This window comes from Netta rufina (assembly GCF_964035555.1).
Source record: "Netta rufina genome assembly, chromosome: 3".
In the NCBI taxonomy this organism is placed as follows: Eukaryota; Metazoa; Chordata; class Aves; order Anseriformes; family Anatidae; genus Netta; species Netta rufina.
In genome coordinates this window covers 18,937,030-18,960,167 of record NC_140125.1, presented here as the reverse complement: position 1 = coordinate 18,960,167, position 23,138 = coordinate 18,937,030, and the positions used below count along the sequence as shown (strand labels likewise).

The 23,138-nt window shown below is 36.9% G+C and overlaps 1 protein-coding gene across 4 annotated transcripts in view; it reads right to left on the bottom strand.

The window, feature by feature from the left end:
- The window catches only part of LCLAT1 (lysocardiolipin acyltransferase 1), a 91,463-nt gene that overhangs the window by 46,818 nt on the left and 21,507 nt on the right, over positions 1 to 23,138 (bottom strand). For all 4 annotated transcript variants that reach the window (XM_084285188.1, XM_084285187.1, XM_084285185.1 and 1 more), the window contains exons 3-5: positions 15,069 to 15,237; positions 13,387 to 13,585; positions 6,081 to 6,227 (exon numbers count right to left, since the gene is read on the bottom strand). In XM_084285188.1, coding sequence (XP_084141314.1) covers positions 6,081 to 6,227; positions 13,387 to 13,585; positions 15,069 to 15,233 — 511 coding nt within the window. In that variant the 5' untranslated portion in view covers positions 15,234 to 15,237. The remainder of the gene's footprint in view (positions 1 to 6,080; positions 6,228 to 13,386; positions 13,586 to 15,068; positions 15,238 to 23,138) is intronic.

Below are 23,138 nucleotides of genomic sequence, written 5' to 3'. Positions count from 1 at the left end.
GGTGATTCAAGTACATGCTTGAAATTAATTTATAGCAAAGTTTTTAAGCTAATGTGTTGTTTCTTTCAAAGGACTTCCAACTTCTTCAAATTGGAACATTTCCAATCTGCAAATCAGGTCACTCAAAGCTGTGAGATATAAGTCTATATGTCCACTCAGTAGAACTGTATTTCAAAGGGCAGGATAAAAACAAACTTCTTGGTGTTTGCAGAACAATCCTACTTGCACCACAGGAAAAAAAAAATGAATAAAAGAAAAATAAACATGCAGCTTATTTTTCTAAACAAGAACTAATTTGCTCTTTAAAAAAGGTTTGGGACCTCCATTGCCCATTGTCTTCAAGCAATCATCTTCAAATATCCTTATTCACCTCCTTGCACTGGAAAAAATTCACTGTAAATATCCATAAACATCTTCCAAATTTCCTTTTATTATAATTCCTTTCTAAAAACATAAGCAGCCAGACAATGGTGTTCTAGCCAACACAATTCAGCTACTTATAGACAGCTACAAGTCTATGGGGCCTGATGACATCCATCCCAGGGTCCTGAGGGAATTGGCTGATGTAGCTGCCCAGCCTCTCTCCATCATATTTGAAAAGTCCTGGCAGTCAGGTGAAGTCCCCAGTGACTGGAAAAAGGGAAACATCACTCCTGTTTTTAAAAAGGGTAGAAAGGAAGACCCGGAGAATTACAGCAGTTTTGGAAGGTTGAAGCGTTTTTGATGCTATCCTGAAAGGACAGGATAGACTTTCACTATAGGAAAAAGCAAGCATAATACTCTTCCTCCCCATCCTGCCTTTCCTGGCACTTGGGAAAAACAAAACAAAACACCAGTATGTTATTCTGCTAATATTTATATACAAATGTACTGACTGCTATCTTATCTGATGCAAGCACCTTGATGCCTATTGCTGCTTGGTATCTGAGCGTGAGACACCAGTGCCTAAACGTTCTAGGGGGAATTCAGAGCAAGTCTGCTTAGTACAGGGTTCAACAAAAGGCCATAAGGTGGTTGTTCCACATTATATGAAATCTAGAGTTTAGAAAACTGATCCAAGAAATTAGAAATACATGTTATATCCTCCCCTCCTCTTCATATATAAAGAGAACTTACACAACAAACAACTCTTTAAAATCTCTTAATCAGCAGACCAGGCTACACTGTCAACGCTATAAAACTTGTGTGGATGCTTCAGCATTCTGCAGTCAAGACTGCAATATTTGTAGGCAAAAGACTAAAAAAAAAAAAAAAGAAAAAAAGAAGTGTAGGATGCCTTTGCAAGTCTGATAATAAGAATACTTCCTTAAAAAGAGGAAACGTATGCTCTGTGTTTTGCTTCTAACCACTTCTAATGCAAAATGCATAAAGCAGCTCTTGAAGCAGGGACTGGAACTGAGCTTGATTTAGGTGTCTCTAATCCCAAAAGGTCACTCACATCTATTGGCTAAGGGTAATATTCTCTCTTGATACCTCACTCAGAAAAAAAAAAAAAAAAAGAGTGAGCATTGCTTTCTAGAAACAAATATTTATTTTTTTCCTCTGTAATTAAGCCAAAGTAAATCTACCTCCTAACTTTTTACTCATCATTGCTATTAGGCTCATTTTGTATTTTAACTCCTTGGTTCCATTTTCTCCTATAAAAAGGAGGACTAAGAAGAATGATTTATTTCTATGGACAAACTTCATTTATGGGTTTCAAAAGTAATACAAATTCTAAAGGCAAGAAGTGTCCAGCAAGATTTCAAATGCTAATGCATACAGTGTAACTAGGGGTGTCTGCTACCTCCATCTAACAGCTACAATTGTGCCACAATCCTTTAGCTTTATTGACAAAACAGGCCAAACATTCAATGTTAATGCCATGAGGAATTCCTTCTTTTTAAAAGTCACATGCAAATCCTGTATGTGTCAGATATGACCCTTATTAGAACAACTACATACACGTGGATGTAAAACCTTCCCTACACTGTTGCCTGGTCCTATTATTTAGGTTAACAATTATGTCACTTGGTAACTTTTTAAACCTGCATACTATGCAGTAATTTCTGTGACTCTTAAATTAAATGAATACTTAGCTCAGATTTTATACAGGTACTCCTACAAAAATACGTGCTGAAACAAGGATGCATTCAAGCACTTGTATTGTGTTGATACACTGCAAGAAAAGCATTATCATTTGAAGCCCACTGAAGTCATCTGTTTCCTGCATGTTTACTGCAGTCATATTTTTCAGTTTAAAATGACTTTTTCAGCCTGCAGTGCACTTGTCAACTTACACAGAACAAGAATTTAAGGGTTATAGCCACAACCTCTTTTTTTTTTTTTTTTTTTTTTTTTGCTTCTATGCTGCCTTTGATCACAAATGTAATATCACTTGATTATATTTTTTCCCTATTTATCTAAAACATTATGTTGGTAAATCCCATTAATTGCATTATTGCTTGAAGTTATTGGAAAAGTTCCTATGTCAGCAATTTCATGAAAGCACCATACCTCTGAATTTCATTTGAAGTGTACAGGACAAAGAAATTATGCCTAATACATTTCTTTCATCTTCAAGTTATAAATCTTTAGGAAGTTAAAACTGATTTTTAACCCCCTGAAAACCAGAGGAGAAAAAGTGAACAAAATCGTAACATTTTTAAACCAAATTGTATCAGATTATATTTTTAATTTATGATCTAGTTTTGAATTAAAACAAGAATTTCTAGAATTTGACTTTGAAAGATGCCAAAACACAGTAACAAGCTTCATTTGTGTTAGTTTAAAGAATATTGGGATCTACTGCTCCAAGACCTATACCCAACAAAAAGATAAGTCTATGCTTCCTGTGAAACATGTAAGCAGTACTAATTCACCTTGAAAAAGCTCACATGCTTTTACATATTCATCTTTATCCAGACTGATGTATTTTGCTGGATGTCACCCAAAAGAGTGATGAATTTCCCTCATCATTCTACTGGAATGCCAACTTGGACAACTTTAATATAACTACTTCTAATCAACTTTCAACTATTTTTTTCCTTTTTTTTTTCCCCTACTACTAGTGACCTGAAATTTGAATATTATGTACTATGTTCTCCTTTAATCTGACTTGTGATAAAAGCATGCATATACTCTTATGATTTCAAGTACTCTCAAATGATGGTACCAGGCAGTGAAAAAATAAATGCATAGTCCAGAAATCTCTCTAAGAAAAAAAAAATCCCCATTTATCTATTATCAGAGGTTTATATAGAGAGCTTAATAGCTCTATTGGCTCACAGTTACTATTTTAAGAAAAAGTTAAGCAATTGTTCTTATCTGTGGTATTTTCAAACTATTACATGTTAAATCAAACCAGTGCTTTTGAACGATATTTTTTGCATTAGTAAGGTACTTGAACTTTAATAGAAAAGAGAAAATCCAACTGCAGGTCTGTGTTACCTTCTAGACAGAATACTGTTTCATATCACAACTGCCTAAGTTTGGGCTTTATCAAGACTTTCAACTTCTTTTCAATTTATTTTTTTTTTCCAGCTGTTCCTTAAAGCAAAAAGGTCTGTGCAATCCTGCTTTGTCCACCTGTCCCTCTTAACTTTTGAAGTTACTGACACCTGCCAACATAGTTTGACAGAGACAAGAGTTTCATAGATAATTAAGCTCCACTGAAGATTTTAGAAAAAATAATAGCAGAACAAAATGGGAACCCCCAATAATAGAGATCGTAATGATGTGAAAAGCTGGCATAAACTCCACAGGTATTTAGGCTTTCACACAGCATGCAGCTGTCTGTCAGTTAACACGTGTATTGGTAAGGATGAGCCACAGCACATTATGCCTTGTGCTGAGACAGCAGCAGGAGAGATTTGTGGGAATGTCACATGGAAGGAAACATGAAAAAAGTGAAGAATTGGTGTGAACAAGAGACCATCTAGGGGTGCAGACATACACAATGAGGCTTTAACAGGCCAAGAGCAATATAGCCACTTTTAAATGTTACTGCTTTGTAAATAATTAATACACAGAGTCTTCTAAGGAACACCTAGAAAAACAAAAGAGTGAGCAAAATGGTTATATTTTAACTTTCCGGAAGCATTATACTTATAGTTGCTTATTTTCTTCATAGCTTCAGAAAGTTTAGCTTCTTTTTTAGCAGTTACGATGAAATACCTTTGATGAATTTAGCTTTGAGCTTGAAGTATTCCAGAATGAAAAGATGACCAACCTATCAGAAATAACTATCTAGTCATTACCTCAAAGCCTATAAATACATGTACAGTCTTCAAATACATTGTTCAGGGTTTGTGATATTACTACTTTTTAAATTTACATAGCATCTTCCAATGCAAAGTACCTCACCAACCTGAGGTCAGGCAGTGGCCCATGTGTAAGCAGTCATAATTCTGATTCCCTTGAAATCTTTCACTCTCAAATACCAGAAAACATTATACAATTTATCATCAAGAGGAGTAGATCTATCATTGTCATGTGGCCTCTGAAAGGATAAAAAATTATAGTAGCATAGAGCTGCACAGCAATTCTCCTTTTCAGTGAAGTACATGTGGAACATTGTTTTCAATTTTAAACACCAGAAGAATTTTGTTATCAGAAGTCATTAGCAGAAAACATTCCCTCCATTTCTGAAAAATGTTCCCTATGATACTGAGCATCCACTCAGCACAAACCTTTATTTCTCATTTTAAAAGACAGAACATGAGGCTGCAACAGATGCTAACATGTCAATAATATAACAGCTCTCTGAAAATCATTGTTCAAAAGGTTACACAAATTACATTAAGACATTCGTTTATTCACATATTGCACAAACATTGGTTGGATTAGGTTGCAAAGGGATTTTTGTATAGTCTTCTATATTTTAAAATATATGAACTGATGTTTCCTGTGAAGACCATTACACAGGGATAGCTATTTACTTTGAAAAAAAGGGGAGTGCATGCATGCGTGTCCCTATACATCTTATTATGCACAATTTTTTTAATCTTTTTTTTTTCCTACTACTTTGTAAATTACTACAAAGTGTCTTCTAAGAAACACCAAGAAATACCACAGAGTACCAAGGTGACATTTATTACTGACAGGAACCTAGCACTGTAAACACTGGACAGTTTACAACATCAGAGGCCAGCAGAGCTGCCAAAAAAAAACACAAAAAAACCAGCACCCTACCATCCCAGCCCATCACTCTGTCCTGAAGTGCATCTTCCCTGGACTGCACATACACTTATACTTATACAGCAACTCCATGAACTGGGGGAAACCATCACCACCAGCCAGCAGTAGTAGCAGCAGTTGTCACCAGTCATTCTAATCATAATTGATTCTCTAAAGACGATGCTTATCAAATACTGTTGCAGACATGAAGAACCACAGAACATTCATAAAATGCTTTCTTTTATTGACATTTGAGTCTTCTTCAGCACTGGTGAGCAGCTTGCTACTGATGCTGTACGACAGACCTACGTTAATGCAGGTATTTTACTAAGTATTAAGCAAATATTGTGGGATTAAACTCATCAAATTTACTACTGTAATAATGTTAACATTTGTTTTAGGTCTATTTTTTATTTTTATTTAGAGTCAAACACAGACAGCTTACATGGCCTAATGAACAAGCATCTCCTTTTTCTCCTCTTAAAACACTGAGCAAGAAATCTAATAGAATCATCAATTCTCATCTTCAATCACCCTTCCATTGGTCTAAAACAATTTGTGCCATTCACCCAAATCATACGGAAAATAGGAACAGAAAAGTGATTTATTCCAGGTCTTGAAACCTATTTTTGCCAATACAATGTACAGATAGAACCAACCCACACAAAGCTATTTCAATCACAAGATGCTTTTGAAACGTAACAGTTATTTTAGGAAGACTGGCTAGACCTCTCAATGAGACTATGATTGTGCCTATCAGATATACCAGCACATGATGATTAATAACAACAATTTCTACTGTCTATAAAAACCCACTATTGCTCCTGCAATATTGAAATAGTGACTTTTTTGAACTGTTACCAGAAACAAAAGGGTATCTCCATGACTGACCACTCAACAAGAAGACAACAAATGTAGCATACCTGTGAGATCAGTTCCTTCTGGAAAGATAAGGAGCTGTAGTGGTTCATTAATGTCACAGAAATAATCCAGCATTTTTTCAAAGTGACTCTTATCATCTTCCCATTTCCTCTGAATGAAAATAAAGGCAGCAACCTGCATCGCCCAGCCTGAAATTTAAAAATAATTTTTAGTAACATTTTATTCCAATACTTCCACAGTATCTGTAATTACAAAATATTTTACAAATTGCATTAGATACATTTTATTTTCCACCCACCTGTCTTCGTCTCTGAATAAAGGCATTTAGGTACTGTGTAATAGGAGTTTTAAATAGGAAACAAAAACCACATAATCTAAATATATAAATTAATTAAAATTTAAATGGCTACAGTTTTGAAAAACTTAAGTTACCAGAATTAGAAAAGCTTTCTAGAGAGCAAGAGTAGTGACGTCACAAAATTTTTAAAACCATGACCCTCAACGTAACATCCAACACTGATTTCGCAATGGAAGAAATGCCCTAATGCCCCTTTGGACAAACACTTGAGTGATGCACTACAGGATAAAGTAAAGCAGCATTATACAGAGAAAGTATAGCCCTTAGACTTACATGTTAATCACGAGTGTTCTGAAAATAATAGTTATTCTTTCATTGGCTTTATTATATATACCTTCTTATAATTTTCATAATTAATGAGAGAAAATGCAAAGTTGTTTATCACAATTGATTATAGTAAAATGTGACATATTCATTGTATTAATATACAAGACAACTGATAAGATTTACAGCTTTATATCAAAATGACAGCATAATGTATTTCAATAAATGGAACTGCATTCCAACAACTTATTGTCCTTTTGGCAGTGAGGGGTCCAAGACTCAATACAGTACACAGACACTGGTGTTGGCAGCACAGAGTACTAAGGGACAGTCACTTCCCTGGTCCTGCTGGCCACGACATTTCTGATGCAAGCCAGCATGCCACTGGCCTTCTTGGCCACCTGGGCACACTGCTGGCTCATGTTCAGCTGGCTGTCAACCAATGCCCCAGGTCTTCTTCTGCAGGGCAACTTTGCAGCTACTCACTGTACTTAGCTAGCTTATATTTCATCAAAAAAAACTGCAAAAAGATATTCTACAATGAAGCAAAGCCATCAGTTTCCTATTCACTCCTTTGCTTACCACAATTCTCAAAGCCTGTTTTTCCTTTGATGATGATTACATAACATTTTTGCAGTTTATTTCAGCTCCTCTTTACATTCATTTCTATTCTGTTCTTACAAGGAGCATATGCTAGAAAAAAAACTTATTAAAGTCACCAATTTTAAAATCAACTTCATAAGTATTCAGCCAGGATAATATATTAACCAGGATGTATAATCTCTTCTATATTGGACAGGGTCATTAATTGTACTATTAAAGATTTGTAACCTGTATTGTGGGATCGATACTTCTTATTTTTAAATCAGCTAAGGAGATGAAACCCACATAACTACCATGCCTTCTGCAATCTGCACCTAATGATTCTCAGATCCTGAGATAAGGAATGATATACAGACAACTGAATACTGGAAATGGGCATGAGAATTAAGAAAGAATATGCTCAGAATATAGTCTCAGCAAATTCATACACCATGTTTGTTAAAAACCCTTGTACACAACATAAAATTTTGACCACAAAATCTTATGTGCATCTATGCATATACCAAGTGCCCGGTGCCAAGAAGTACCTGTACAGCCATATCAGAAGAGGTTACACATATTTAAACAAATCATTTGCAGGGGAAAAAAAAAAAAAAAAAAAAAAGGTCAATTTTAAAGTAACTGAAATATAATTTACATAATTTAAATACGCTCTATTCTGGCATTTAACCACCTTCTACTTGCTACTATATCTTTTATTACAACGGAGCAAAAACAGTATTTTAAATTGAACAAAACAGGGCTTCATTTTCCTACTTGTAAGTATGTTATATGAAAGAGGACACTTTCTCACAGCAATTTTTGCCAAATACCAAATGGTGCCAAAACATGCAGTTACTCTAGAGGGTACCAAATCTAAAATTAAATTCATAAAAATGGACACAGTGAGGGGGAAAAAAACCCTCTAAGCAGGAACAGAAATGCCTTGTAGCATTTACAACTCCAAGGACATAGCAGGCTCCATGGGACAGAGTGGAAAAACACGTTAGGAAAGTTCTGTGGTCGTTCTGGTATTTTCCGCTCGTTCTTACCTCAAAACATACATTTTTTGTATGTTCTATGTACCCTAGTCATTATCCATAAATTAATGTATGTAAAAACTGTACTGTGCAAAACCCTTTTATTGTCTGGTATCACAAATCAGACCCAAGTTCTTCAGTCCTCAAATTCTCATTGCAGCAGAGAATGTAAGTGGAAGGAAGGGAAACAAGCAGCAAAATAAATGATCATTTGGGAAGCCTGCTGATATTCTCCCAGGTCAGCAGCTCCTGAGGAAGCATGATTTTAGTCCACAACAGCAAAGAAGCACAGAAAAAAACTCCCTGCCAGATTCCACCCTCTCCCTGCCTCTCTGCAGGCAGCCCAAGGCTTTGAATTTGATGGAAGCTTGCATAATGAACTCCTTCCAGTGATCCTTCTTTGACCATCAAATTTACATGAACATCAAATTTACAAAACACCTCTGGCTACTGAGAAATCAGCTGCTGGCGTGACTCTTACTTGCCCAAATGCCCTTCAAGAAGAAGATATATGCAGCAGTATCCCATTCTTATCCTTAGCGGTGGTATATACAAGCTAAAAAGAATTTAATGCAGGCAGTAATGTCATGAAAGGAGGGTTGGTGAGGATGAGAAAGGAGTTGGGAGGCATCCAGTCTTAAAAACAGTAACAACAACAACAAAAAACAGGTTTGATTTTATAACATAACATCCATTGTTTTTGTGGTTGTTTTTTGTTTTTGTTTTTGTTTTACCCTCCCTAAGTGTGTACCTAATTAAATAAAACATCTCTCATTGCTCCAATAAGAACAGATTATCTAAGAGTCAGATGACCAATAGTAAAGGATAGAGGCTTTCCTCCCCAGCTCCTCCAGCACAGCCCACTGAGCTAAACTATTTTAGCATCTATGAAACTGCAATAACCTTTCACAGTTATTCAGCTTCAAAGCCTCCAACAGATCATGACGTGAATGTGAATTCCTGCCTTCAATCAAAAACCTGGTCCATACATCAGCAGTGGAGACGCCTACTGTTTGCATGGCTCACAGTTGCATCAGATTCAAGGGAGACAGGAAACCCAGCACAAGCTTGCAGACACGTGCCTTAAGCCTTTGAGTAGAGTGAAAACAGGCTCCTGCTTTGATTTCCTCACCACAGCCTGTCTGCACTGTGCTGCTGGAAGAACAACACATAACAAAACTTGAGACATGTCTGGGGAGACTTGTCTGGAGACAGGGGATCCAAGTGGGAAGGCACAGAAGAACAAGAAGAATTCAATAAAGCAACAAGAAAAAATGAAAGTTTTTCCTAACAAGGAAGATTTACAAATAAGCAGAAGGAAGTACCTGCTCATATGCAGCCTGCAGAGAAAGGTGCTGCCCAGTTAATTACTGTTTAGTTTAGGGCAACATACTGTCCAACAAAAGTAATTACATTTTGATTGTTTGCACAGTGTTTTTTGATCATCTAAACTCTGCTGGGCAATAGGAATTTTCCTGGCACAGGCAGCATTTACTTGACAAGGTAAAAAAATATTCTCTTTTTATTTGCAAATTTTCTGAGAAATCTTTGATTAGGAAAACATAGCAGAGAAACAGTGAAGATAAAAAAAAATACAGCTAGCAATGCAGTTCTATTTCTTTGCTAAAATTATTTTCTTGTAAGAATTTCACACATTTCTGATAGAATTTCCACACATTTTTGGTAACTAACATTGCTTGGAAAAGTAGAAGCACTTCAGATTTACAAAATGGTTAGCGGTGCAGAAACTTACTAGGTAGAGTACCCAGCCACACTGACCTTTAAATCATTTTTTAGAGCTGAAAAAAAATAAAAAATGCAGCTTCAAATCACATGTAATACATACATAATAATATCTATGCCACGCTTCAGTAAGGCTTTATCAGCACTGAACTCTACACAAAAATATAACACCTACACAGCAAGGAAAGCCTGAATACAATGTAGGTAAGAATTTCCTTCATTCCTTCAGAACAGGACTGGGAGGGTTTCTTGCCTGGGGTGTATCAGAAGGGGTGTGCGTTAGTAGGACGAGAGAGGTTCTCCTCCCCCTCTACTCTGCCCTGGTGAGACCATGTCTGGAATATTGCGTCCAGTTCTGGGCCCCTCAGCTCAAGGAGGACAGGGAACTGTTCGAGAGAGCCCAGCACAGAGCTACGAGGATGATTAAGGGAGGGGACCATCTCCCTTATGAGGAAAGGTTGAAGGAGCTGGGTCTCTTTAGCTTGGAGAATAGGAAACTGAGGGGTGACATTATTAAGGTTGATAAAATTTTAAAGTCGAATGTCAGGAAGATGGAGCCAGGCTCTTCTCAGTGACACCCAATGACAGGACAAGGGGCAATGGGTGCAAACTGGAACACAGGAGGTTCCGCTTAAGTAGGAGACAAAACTTTTTTGTGGTGACAGTGACAGAGCACTGGAACAGGCTGCCTGGGGGGGTTGTGGAGTCTCCTTCTCTGGAGACGTTCATCCACCTGGATGCATTCCTGTGTGACATTATCCAGGCGTTCCTGCTCCAGCAGGGCATTGGACTAGATGATCTTTCAAGGTCCCTTCCAATCCCTACTATCCTGTGATTCTATGATATAAATTGTATGTGTCTATTATTGTAGAGAAGTCCTGTCTTGTCAGCTATGCAGGAAACTGCCAATGATATTAGCAGCAGCCACGAGCAGAACAGTGGTCTCCTGCGGCTCCAACTTGGGCAAGTTGTACCAAAATACTGCAAGAAAGTTTCTGAAAATGAGACTACTGAAATGTAATACTGCTTTATGAACACTTGACTGCACACAATCTATCAAGCCAAAACTACACTTTCAGGAAGAAAGGACCATCCATTTTTCTGGGCTTCTTTTTTTTTTTTTTTTTTTTTTTTTTTTTTAAGGCTCACGTTTAATCGAATTTTTTGATACAGTGGAATGCAAAGAATTAATAACTTAAGAACCAGATAAGTGACTCAATGATTCTCCTTGAAACATTTTCTCCTTCAATTTTAAGTAACCAGAAATAATTGCCTACTTGCTGTACAGACTCATTAAATACGATGCCTGTACACTCTTCACCCACAAAGGGGGTGACAAGGACTCTGGACCTATTTTTGTTCCAAGCTTTGCCCTTCACCTGTCATATATACCACTTCAATCAGTATAATCTTATAATCTTTTGTAGACCTAATTTTTACACCACAGCTGGGATAGGAGTTATGATAACAAAAGGTGCAACACTTAATACTCTTTTTAGAGACACAGAAATGAAAGAAAGGGTTGCATTATAAACCTTGTATTACATACAGTTTTAAATGAAATGCTTGCAAAAAAAAACACATTAGAAAGGACTGAAAAATGGGCTGAAAGCAACACAGCAATTTCATCTAATATATTTCTCAAACTCAAAGTAAGGTTACCATTAGGTAAAGATTTATTAGAGTTACATTTAGCTGACATATCGATACTTCCATAATTCTCTATTTCTGAGTATATATAACTAATTCATGTAAATATATAAAAGATGGAATTGGAAGAAATTATTCAGTTGTGTCATTTCCAGAAATATTATACCTTAATGACAAACACCTAAAGTATAAATTATAGCTGCAGTGAAACTGCACTGAAACTGTCCAGCTGATTTTCAAGTTACATTCTGGCCTTCAAAAGCTTATAAAATGAGCAAAACATTTCTGTAAAAAACACAGGACACGGTTTAACAAACAACAAAATCTGACAAACACCTACAAAAGGTCTGTCACATAACACAGAAATGCCATTAGAGGTAAGTGGGAGAAATTCTAATCTCACTGATTGCATTAAGAGGTTTGTCTGTTATGAACACTTACCTGTATTATTACCCCACCAATATGTACTAACTATGAATTGAAAAAAATCAGTTTCTAAACAACTCTTGGTGCATTTTCAGGAACCAGATTTTGCCAAGCATATGTAACATCCCAGACTCTAGAGCTAACCTTCCAATTTTATTAAAGACATTCTAATACTAAGCATGCACACATATAAATGTTTTGTTACACAAAAAATAGGGGATACTTTTGAAGAGATTAATCTATTAATCTTCCAGACTATAATCCTGGATTCCACCTTCCAACATTTCTTTAAAAAGTTGCAAAGGAAGCAGATTCCAGTATTTCAGAACATCTCTGGTGTATTATGAAAACATTTATCTAAATATATATGTAATGTTAAAAGAGATATCTTTGTCTCACGTAAAATTGAACATTATGCTTGAATGTCAGGAAAAATGGGAAGTATGTTCCCTAGTTGCAGCTCTTACTTAGAGGACTACAGACCTAGTGAGTGAATGTAATAAAAGCACAACGGTGTCAGAGTTCCTCCTTATGGGATCCTGCCAAAATGATCTGTTCAGATAAATGGCCTGACAAAAGGGAACCATAAATAAGCTTACTCTTACAACATCATAAATGTGATGCATATCCTAGCCCAAGCTAGTTTTTATAAAAAGGCAAATAAATCAGAGACAAATAAAATGCAAAGAGATGCTTTTATTTCAGGTAAGTCTATTTATGCAACAGTGTTTGGTCTATTTAAAATGGTTTCTCCGAATATGTGCAACTCAGATCTGTCCCCAACTTACATCATAGATTTCATATCCTGTACAGCATATTTTGGGCAACTGAGTTTGATTTAGAACTACAGCTATTAAAATGAAACCTCAACTTTGCAGTTGCCTACAGTGTTTTTCCTTTATTTTTTTTTTCTAATCTTCTCAATAGTATAGATTGGATAATGAAGAAAAGAATGATAAAAGCATGTGCAATATGGGGTGAAATGACTCAAAAACCAAGGTCTTGAAAAGTAATTTGAAAAGAAGCATAAAATACATATCTTTCACAATTTTTAAAAATGCTTTCAGTATGTAGCAATTTTTTAAAAAGAAAGGCTCAAGCATGCAGTTCATGTGTCCTCTGGGAGATATGTGATTTAATCGCTCAATACACCACATATTATTTTAAACAATGTATTTTTTTAAATACTAAAATAGAATTTAAACTTAACTGAGTACAAACAGTGGTGGGTGAAGGAATTTTTAAACACATTTTACTTCCCAGGTAAAGAGTTTAGTGACCTACCAAATCCCGGAATGCTTTTCAGACTGGATTTGAGACAGATTTTTTCGAGTCTGAGGTAGCTGTATCGCAGCAGGCAGTTCCACAGGAACATCCAGTCCATTCGGGTGCGATGGTTCATGATAATGACACTCCTTTCTCCAGGAACAAACCCATCACCAGTGACAACCACCTTGGCACCAAACACCATCTCCAGCAAGGCCTAGAAATGATATCTGAATATTATGACTTCACTCCCCAAAGAAAAGCATCAGCCCATTAGTAATAAAAATTAATTTCAATGACATCATTTCATTTATTCATACACTTTATCGCTGGTAAACAGATTTCTGTTTTCTAATAAAAAAGACAGCTTTTCCACAACTACAGTCAGCTGTGTAATGAAAGAGGAAAGAATAATAAAATAGCACACATTAAAAAGCATTCTTTTATGATCCATGTCCACTATTAAGTTACTTTTCCCTGTTTTTCCCAGAATGTAGGAATAAAAGTATGGGAACCAGTATGAATCATAACTTGGTAGATAAAGTCTAAGTAGAGAACAGCTGCACAAATAATCTACTGCTCAACACTGTCAGGTCTGAAAAAGTATTTGAAGCTGCCTTGCTTTCTTCTTGGATCCAAATGGTCAATGTGTTTGTGCTAGACTTCCAACTGTAAAAATGGCTAGAATCCATCTACAGAAAGAATAGCTGAGAGAGCAAAAAAAAATAAATAAGCCTGAATATAGCACAGTGATGTACATCTAAATCTGTACAAATGTACAGTGCTGCCTTGAAGCCTGGGCCTCTACCCCACAGTTTAAAAAAGCAGTTTAAAAAACAGACCAGTGAACACACTGATCTAAGAAGTGCCATTCCAAAGCATAAAATAAGCCTCAAAACTTGGGAGGATGCAAACAAGAGGTATACACTCCCAAGAAATGGAGACAGACAACAGATATTACTTATAGGTATGACTTATGGAACAGGATATCTATTTCTGAGCACTAATACAGCACTTTACATCAGGGGAAAAAAATATCTGAAAAGGCGTAGAGGAACAGATGACAAAGAGATGGATCCCATTCATACTTTCCTCAGGAACAATTCAGAGAAAAGCTTTGTTATTGATTTCCGGACTCGCAGCTACGAAGTTGATGCAATGTGGAAGACTTCATTTCTATGGGAAGTTGTTTTTGACCTGAAATTGTCTAATACAACTACAAGTACTAAATTCTAAAAGGATTAAGCATGAGAACAGCGAAGGTCAGGAACAATGTACCAGATAGTAAATTATTTTCATAATTAGAGAGTTGGAGCACAGTTGAAAGCAGGAGTTTATATGAAGACTCATTTAGGAATCTTAGCAATTTAAAAGAACCCTTGTGCTTTCTAGTGCTTCACCTACCCTTTTCTGATTAGCATCTGACATTAGATAGAGGTAACATTAAAAGGCTTTTTCAAGAGTACAACCATCATGTGGTGTTAATTTATACATACATTAAACTGTAGGAGAGCAGGAACACAGACAATCTGCAACATGGACTGAGCTAAAGCCTAAGCCTTCACAGCTAGCAAGAAAGTTGAGGCCTGATTAACAAAACCATAATAAAGTTGAATTTTTGTTTTAATCAAATGTGTTAGTAAACAAAATAAATAGGACTTAGAAGAGTTGTCCAGAACTTGGCTCAAACTGCAACTTACCACTGGAAGTGTGAGCCAGGTGGCCACAACACAGTCAGTGATCCTGCGGTACCAGGCAGGCGAGATAAACATCAAAGGTAGAAAAGGACCGAGCATGAAAATACTTCCAAAAAAGCTTCCCAAGAACAGTGCAACTGCGAAGTATATTCCTTTCCATGACACCATGGCTCTGAAAAACGAAGTTGGCATTATGTTAGAAAAATAAGCCAATTAATAACTCTTCAGACCCACAACTTCAATTTCAGGTAGTATTCCTCCTTTTTTTTCACGTCTAGCAACACACAACAAGAACAGTGAAGGCTACCTTGTACTACCTTATAACATGTACTACCTCAGAAGCAGCAGTACTAAAACAACTCCATAAACACAGTAATGTGTAAGGTGCATTGGGATATTAAAGAGGTCATATAAGGACCGGCTACATCATAATTTCCTTCTCTTATAGCAATATGCAATTCCATACCGACATCTTCAGAAAGCTATTTTAAAATGCAAAGGTACAGAAGAGTTGTATAACAGAACACCTATATTGAACTTTTCATCTATTATCATAGAATGGCTTGGGTTGGAAGGGGCCCTAAAAATCATCCAGTTCCGACCCTCCTGCCATGGGCAGGGACACCTCCCACCAGACCAGATTGCCCAAAGCCCCATCCAGCCTGGTCTTAAGCACATCCAGGGATGGGGCATCCACAGCTTCTCTGGGCAACCTGTGCCAGTGACTCACCAACCTCTGTGTAAAGAATTGCTTCCTAATATCTAATCTAAATCTTCCCTCTTTTAGTTTAAAAACATCATTCCTTCAGCAAACTTGCCAAGGGCACACTAAATCTGTACTTCAGCTGTCCTTATTGGTGATTTTCCAAGAAGCTGATAGTCCTTGGTTTGCAAGTAAGTAGTGAAAACTTGATATAATTCAGTGTCTGTGCTAACAGCTAGACTGCCTTATTATAAATTGAAATGTATAATGCATAGAGCTGCTTAACACATTCTGGTAGGACGCTTAGCAATCCTCCTAGCTTTTGTAATTGTTCCAGGATTTCATAATTTAGCAACTACTACCAGCTATGACAAAGCAAATGCGGAAATATCAGCTCTCCAAATTAGGGCCTAAAAATAGACTGTTTTCAACTATTTAGGACTCAGCCAATTGCTTATAAAAAGAAAGGTTAAGTAGAAGTCACTTTTCAGTCACTTTACTGAATTCCTTTTTTGACAGGCTATTTTAGAAATTACAAGAGCTCAGATGGACAGGACTTCAGAAGAAAAACAGGAAGCTAGTGTTTTTAATTTAAAATGAGCAATGGAAAAGTAATCCATTAAGCCTTGTGTACTGTAACATACATGATTTATCTCAAGTGTATTTTGTGCCACATCCATAGCAATAATGTTTGCACAGCAAAGTATTCAAAAGTCAAGAAATAGTAATCCCAGTGTTCCTAGCACGTGAACATGCATCTCCTACATGATGCTGACAAGTAACAGGAAAGCAGCAGCATTTGGGGATACTTCTAGGTTTAAACAATTTCATAAACTGTACATTTTTGGAGGATGGCTGAGAGCAGAGGCCATATAAAGTTTTCAATGTAAGAGTGATACAAGCTGTATTTAGCCTGACTTCTGCAGCATAGCAAAAAAGTAATACTAAATACAAACCATTCACTGATAGCTGGCTGCATCAGAAGAAAAATTTAAGAGAATAATGTTGGAATTAAAAAAAAAAATCCACACTGTTTACATTTCGAAGCGCACAGTCCACCCTTTCCTGCAGAAAGCAGGATCTAAAGAACCAGCTGGACACATATGCATGCACTAAATACGATTCATTTTAACATATCAAAGGATCCCTGAAGAGCACTACACTGGACAAACACTATTCCACATGTGTTCCTGTATGTGGTACTGCAAACCTGTGTGGGAAAGTTTGACATAAATGTCACAGAGGATAGAAGAAACCCAGAGAATGACAGAAATAACAAAAGGGCAAAGAAAAGCTCTAACTGCAGCAGGACTAGAAGAAAAGACCTCTTCCTAACATACCAAGATCAGAGCCCTGCAAAAGGGAGTAGAGAGGATTAAAATTCAATGGGATTAATCTAACTAGACGTGCATTTTCTGATTTTACAAACAGGAAAACAACTGGAAATGGCTTTACAACCCACTGCCAGATCAGGAACAGGAGTTTGACCAACTTCAGCCAGCCAAGCTGTCCCTCTTGGAGCCTGCTCAGAGCCACTGGTCATGGTGGAAGACACGGGGATGTCTGTCAAGCACCCTGGCCCCAAAACACTGCTGAACAACATGGAAGTGCATGTGCCAGGTGGAAATACTGGAGTACTGCACACAGATAACCACAGTGTTAATAACAGAAGACACTGCTCTGCCATTCTCCTAAACTGTTTGGACAGCAATCTAGGTCACTTATTTACAGCCCGAGGCTTTCAGTTTACATTAGTTCTTCCCTCAAATTATCACACAGAGACAAATATTTAAGAAAAACCTTTTCTGTATTTTATGTAAAAGACTGTCTGGTAAACATTTTTTTTTCTTTTTAGATGAAGCTATGTGAGCTATGCTAAGGACCTGAGGAAGTTCTGAAGTTTCTCTTCTTCAACCTGCACCCCAGCAGCATTTTGTTTATCATGACAGTATCTATGCATATCACGACAGTACGGATGCTATACTGCATTCCACTAAGTTAAACATTGCAGTGCTTATTTCTAAACACAAAAGATATCACGTGTGTTTTTAATTGATGCCATTTATCCCTTGCAGGCACATTTTTAAAGTGTAATGCATACCACATTTAGTTTATATCACTTACATTAACAGAACATATTACCTTCACATTTGTATACATGCATTTATCAAGAATAATGGATAGAGTGTGTCATTGAATTACCTCCACCACCATAAAGCACACAAAATGCAAACAGGTATGAGAAATAGAAAAACAAATCTTCATGAATTCAAGCAAAACTGCAAAATGAGAAGCGTAAGCTGAAGAACAATAGCAGAGAGTAACCCATCCAGCTGGCCTCCTGAAAACAGTGTTCAGCAAGAGCATTTTAGTAACCAGGTGAAATTAAGACACTCTACTTACTTGGTTTTGTTTCCGGGTTCAGTTAGAAGCTGCACAACAGGTTACATGGTTTTAAGTGCATCTGCCTATACATGACAGCTGAGAAACATTTCCATGTATTCTCATTTTAACCATCAGTCAGTGATGGGTGGCCATCATACAAGCTGCTGGGCTTGCTGACTGCCAAAAGCATGTGCTCTAGGCTGGAAAGGAGGTCAGCAAGAGTACTGCTCTGCACTTATTTAGAGCAGAGAGAGAAGAGGGTGAATACCCCACGCTGTATTTGACATACTTTGTAGCCCAGGTGCACCACTACAGCAGTGTGCTGTCTCTAACACAAGTGGGGCCATAAGGAGCCTGCTCCAGCACTTCCTAGATGAGCAGCACAGTGCAGAAGCTTGTAAATTGTATAGAGCCAGCTCTGTCAGATAAATAATTAGTCACAACTTTGTGTCCTACAAAAGCTTCAGTACAGTTTGGGAACTGCCCTGCCTCTGAAGCAATGCGGATGTTCACACTGTGCTGCAGCTTGCCTAATAAACCCTTTTTTGCTCAGCTCCTTACCCTCACCTTCCCAACAGCAACCCACTGCCAGCCCATGCCTCACACTCCCAACCCCGCATTGCACCTCTCCAAAGCAGCAATACTCCTCTCACACACATGCCGTGCTGTCTGGGACAGTCTGGGCACAATAAACCCCATGATGCTAGAAGGTCTGCTTGTGAGAGTTGGTTCCAGTTACCTCAGGAATTCCCCATTAACTCCTACCAATGACAACGGGGAAGTGACTGATCCTTTTGCATCTCTTAGCCCTTTAAAAAACTTGTTTGGAATCAAGGTGTCCTTATAGATGTATATGTGAGCCTTCCCAAATTTAACATGTATATTCCACAAGAGGAGAAAAGGCTACAAAGCAATACAAAAATATACACCGGTGATTTCAAAACATTGTTAAGAAAGCAACCAAACTGGAAACGTGTACTCAATGAAAACTTGTAAAACGTGAAAAATCTCAAAGAAAATCCAGAGCTGATTCACCTGAGAGATTAGATATCCAAGAAATGATTTAAAGGATTAGATCGAAAGTCTAAGCAGCAGATACCAAGCATTTTCAAAGCACCTAACTACTCCCTTACTGCTGTTGCCAACTCTCTCTTCCTATGGCAGGTATGACTCTAAACACTGGATTTGGCATTTGGGCATTTTAAAGCCCCTCTCTATTCACTGTGTATGTCAGAGCTGTAGTTGAAACAGTCAAAACTATTTTAAGATTCAGGCTCAAAGCTGCAAACATTAGGAAGGCAGCACCCACATACTATGCTTGTAGTTATTCATCTGCCTTGTGGCAAAACTCCAAGCTAACGGGGTACTGTGCTTCGCATGGCCCTGTTGCCATAGCAGAAGGCAAACATGCCCTGTCTCCAGGTAACAGGAAACAGGGATTCTCAAAATACAATTTTTGTTTTACATTTCAGTTAATTTTAAAAATCCTTGGCTATGACAGGAAAAAAATACTTTCCAAAGCATTTGCATTTCTGTTGACTCCATTTTTATTAGAATATTTTCTTAAAATTATTTCATGACTCTACACATACAGTTTTTCCATAGTACTATAAAGCAGTGGCATCTTCCCGTGATCACATTTTAGCTTCTTTTTCTTATTGTCCACATGTTTTTATTCCAGGTGCAGTTGGAATTAAAGGCAAACCATGGCTTATTATGATGTTTTCAAAAGGTTTTAAACATGATCTGTGAAAATCCTGTTCTCTACAACAAAACTAGTTCTTCTCTACTGTTTTTATGGCTTTGATGAGTGCAAGAGATGAAAAACAAATTTATTTGTTTAGAAACAAGAAAGTTCTTCTAAATTAAAGCTCTAGAAGTTTTACAGCAGTTGAGACTCACCACATGCTTCACAATTCCTTACCAGTTCTGGAGTTCAATGTTCCTGCAGAAATAGGTTAGCTGTTTTCCAAAATCCAAAGAAACACAAGATTTAACCTACAGTACTGAACTAAGCAACATTATCTGACAGAGCCAGCTGCCAGCTAACCTAGAGCGATTTTCAAGTATTTACTGTTATGCAGTCAACAAATGAGGTTTTATTACATCACCAAAATAAAAGGGCAATAGAACAACACCGCATTGTTCCTGGCGTTTCCATTCAATAGCCACGGGCAATAAAACTGCATGTTGATTAATCTTCATGAACTGAACAGGGAATATGTGGCATTTTGTTTAATTTTTTTTTGTTCAGTTACTAGTGGAAAAGGTAAACATTTATTTCAATTAAAATCACAGAGAAATTCATATAGATAGCCAATTATGCCTCTTCTCTAATAGTTTTGCAAAGAAAGCTAGCAGTTAGCTGCAAACTGACTTAATTTACCTCTGCATTTCTTCAAAGCACTAAGAAAAGGGGGTAAGCTAGAAATTCCAGCTCCCACATTCAATTTTGCATTCTGAAAAATACTTCCCAAGTCAGAAGATAACATTTTCACAATGATTTTTAAAACCTTTCACCTGGGTGAAGTGATTGGTCTTCTTCAAGGAGGTGAGCAAGAAGGTTGTCAACTTCACAGGTGTTCATTAAAAAGCTGTCAAGCTAAAATCCCAATTTTTTAGTACCCGTAAAAAAACAGTGAAAAATTACAGTTGTCTAGAAAGGAGAGTAGGCAGTCAGATAATAGAAAATAGCTTCACAGCTTGCAAGGCAAATAATACAGGGGTCTCAGCAAGCACTGATCTGGTGGGCCGTTACAGACCACCAGACACACTGACAAGTTTCAGTGGGAATGACACAACCTAGTAAAATGTTTGAAGCTCAGCAAAATCAGGCTTTTCTGTTTCTGCATTTTTTTTTTTATCATAACATTTCAAAGGAAAATTTTAACAATTCTTGTATTCCAAGCAAGAAACTAGTTTCTATATAGTGAGGTATTTTAAAAAAGAAAATCACTTACAGTTCATTAGCTTTTGTAGACTGACTCAGTCTTGTTTACAGATCTACAGCATGCCCTATCTCTTTGACCATGTAACTACTCACTTGTGCCTCAGGTTAAAAAAAAAAAAAAAAAAAAAAAAAGATCTGCAGGAATAGCATAAGTTATATGGGAAGCAATGACAGGAAGAAGTTGAATTATTATTTGAATAGGTATCCACTCTAATCAGTAGTTTATAAAATACAGGCAAGAAGATCCATCAGTTTCCATAGACCCCTTTATGAACTCTATTTTATTGCTGATGCTTCTCCTGTGTACTGCAGTATTTTAAGGAATGTACACATATAGCACAGATCAAAATCACAGAAAAAAAAAAAACAAACAAACATGAAGGAACAGGCACTTGACCATTAAAACTATTTCCTTTTTATTCAGTTCCTGCATTTAATAAACCTTCAAGGGATTTAACACATGTATCATAAAATGATATAGAAGAGGGCAATAACAGATAATTATCATCACAAACCACATCCCTGACCCTCTCCAACAATAACATGCGCATGCACAAAGTACAATACTTAATGAGTAATTTCCGTAAATATTAACAATAAAATATGATTACTGCTGCATCTTACCATTTATTATCTCTTTTATTTGCCCAGATTTAATCTTACTACTATAATTCAATAAAGGATGTAATAGAATATTTTATTTGCTCTTCCAAGTCATTTTTTTCCAAATGCAAAAACTGGCTGAGATTCTCTGCAGTGCAACCTTTAGATACTGTAAGCAGATAATTCAGTCAGAGTATAGACATCAAATCAGGCTGATGATTTTTCATTCAAGTTTACCTGTACTCTTTTCACTGTTGCTCTGGACAACCATTAGACCAATAAAGCTTGAATGAGAACGTGAACTAAGGTATTTAAGCATACTTTGTAAGAGGGTGTCAAGCAACAGCTACAGCTATTTCTGGGAAAGAAAAAGAAAAGAATAATGGAAAAGAAGTAGTTTGCTTTTATTCTTTACTATCCAATAATATAATTGACCATTTCAGCTGGTGTAGAAATAACTGCACAAGAGCATTTTCTGTGCAATTTACAGAAGAAAAAAAAAGTGGTAACTTTTGGCAAACACAAGTCATTTTGATTAACTTCTTCATAGCTTCCCACTTCCCAGTTGTTCTTTAAATTATCCTGCAAGTTGCTGTGACCCCACAAGCTTATATTAAAGAGCAATCAGCAAAAAAAAAAAAGAGTGCCCTGGCTGACAAATCATGAAAAGTAATTTCAGCAGATGAAGAACAGCTGTTGTACTGCTGCCACCCCCTTCAAACCTCTGCTTTTAAAAACAGAAAAAGATCGAGAAGGTTCATCATCAAACACCAAATAGGGATGTTGCCTAGCCCAATCAAACATGGAAGAGCGGACAGTTCTAGAGTTTTATTAGTTTTATAATATAAAGCCTGCAGGTCAACTGTAGGCTTAGTCTACATTACAGAAGAAGCTACCTGTAGAGGCAACAGCTGGCAAGTCTAAATCCTCTGGTTTTAAAAATCTGCAACAGACCTATCAGCTGACCAATTTTGATTGATAACAAATCCAAGCAAAAACTATGAAAAATAATTTTCCACTTAGTAATTGGAGATGTAACAAACAAGTTATTAAATCTAATTTTTCCCCTGTGTAACAGCATCTCAACACTTCAGTTTATATCTGTACTTAAGGAATGGGATTTATAATTTCAGAAGTACCCATTTAACAATAAAGTCCTCAGTCGGGGAACAGAACTCAAGTATTGCAGTTTGAAGAACAGAGAGTCAAAGACAAAACAACTAGAGCATCTTAAAGTCTCCACCACTGGAATGGGACCAAAATTCCTTCCTAGGGACAGTAAAAGCTCTTCAAGTTATTCACATGCACTGCAACAGATCCTGAACACATGATTAAAAGTTGAACTTCCACGGTTCTAAGAACTTCGCTCTGTTCAGCATTTCACAAATTGTTTGCTTTAGTCTGCTTACAGAACAGTAACCAGCAATTTCCT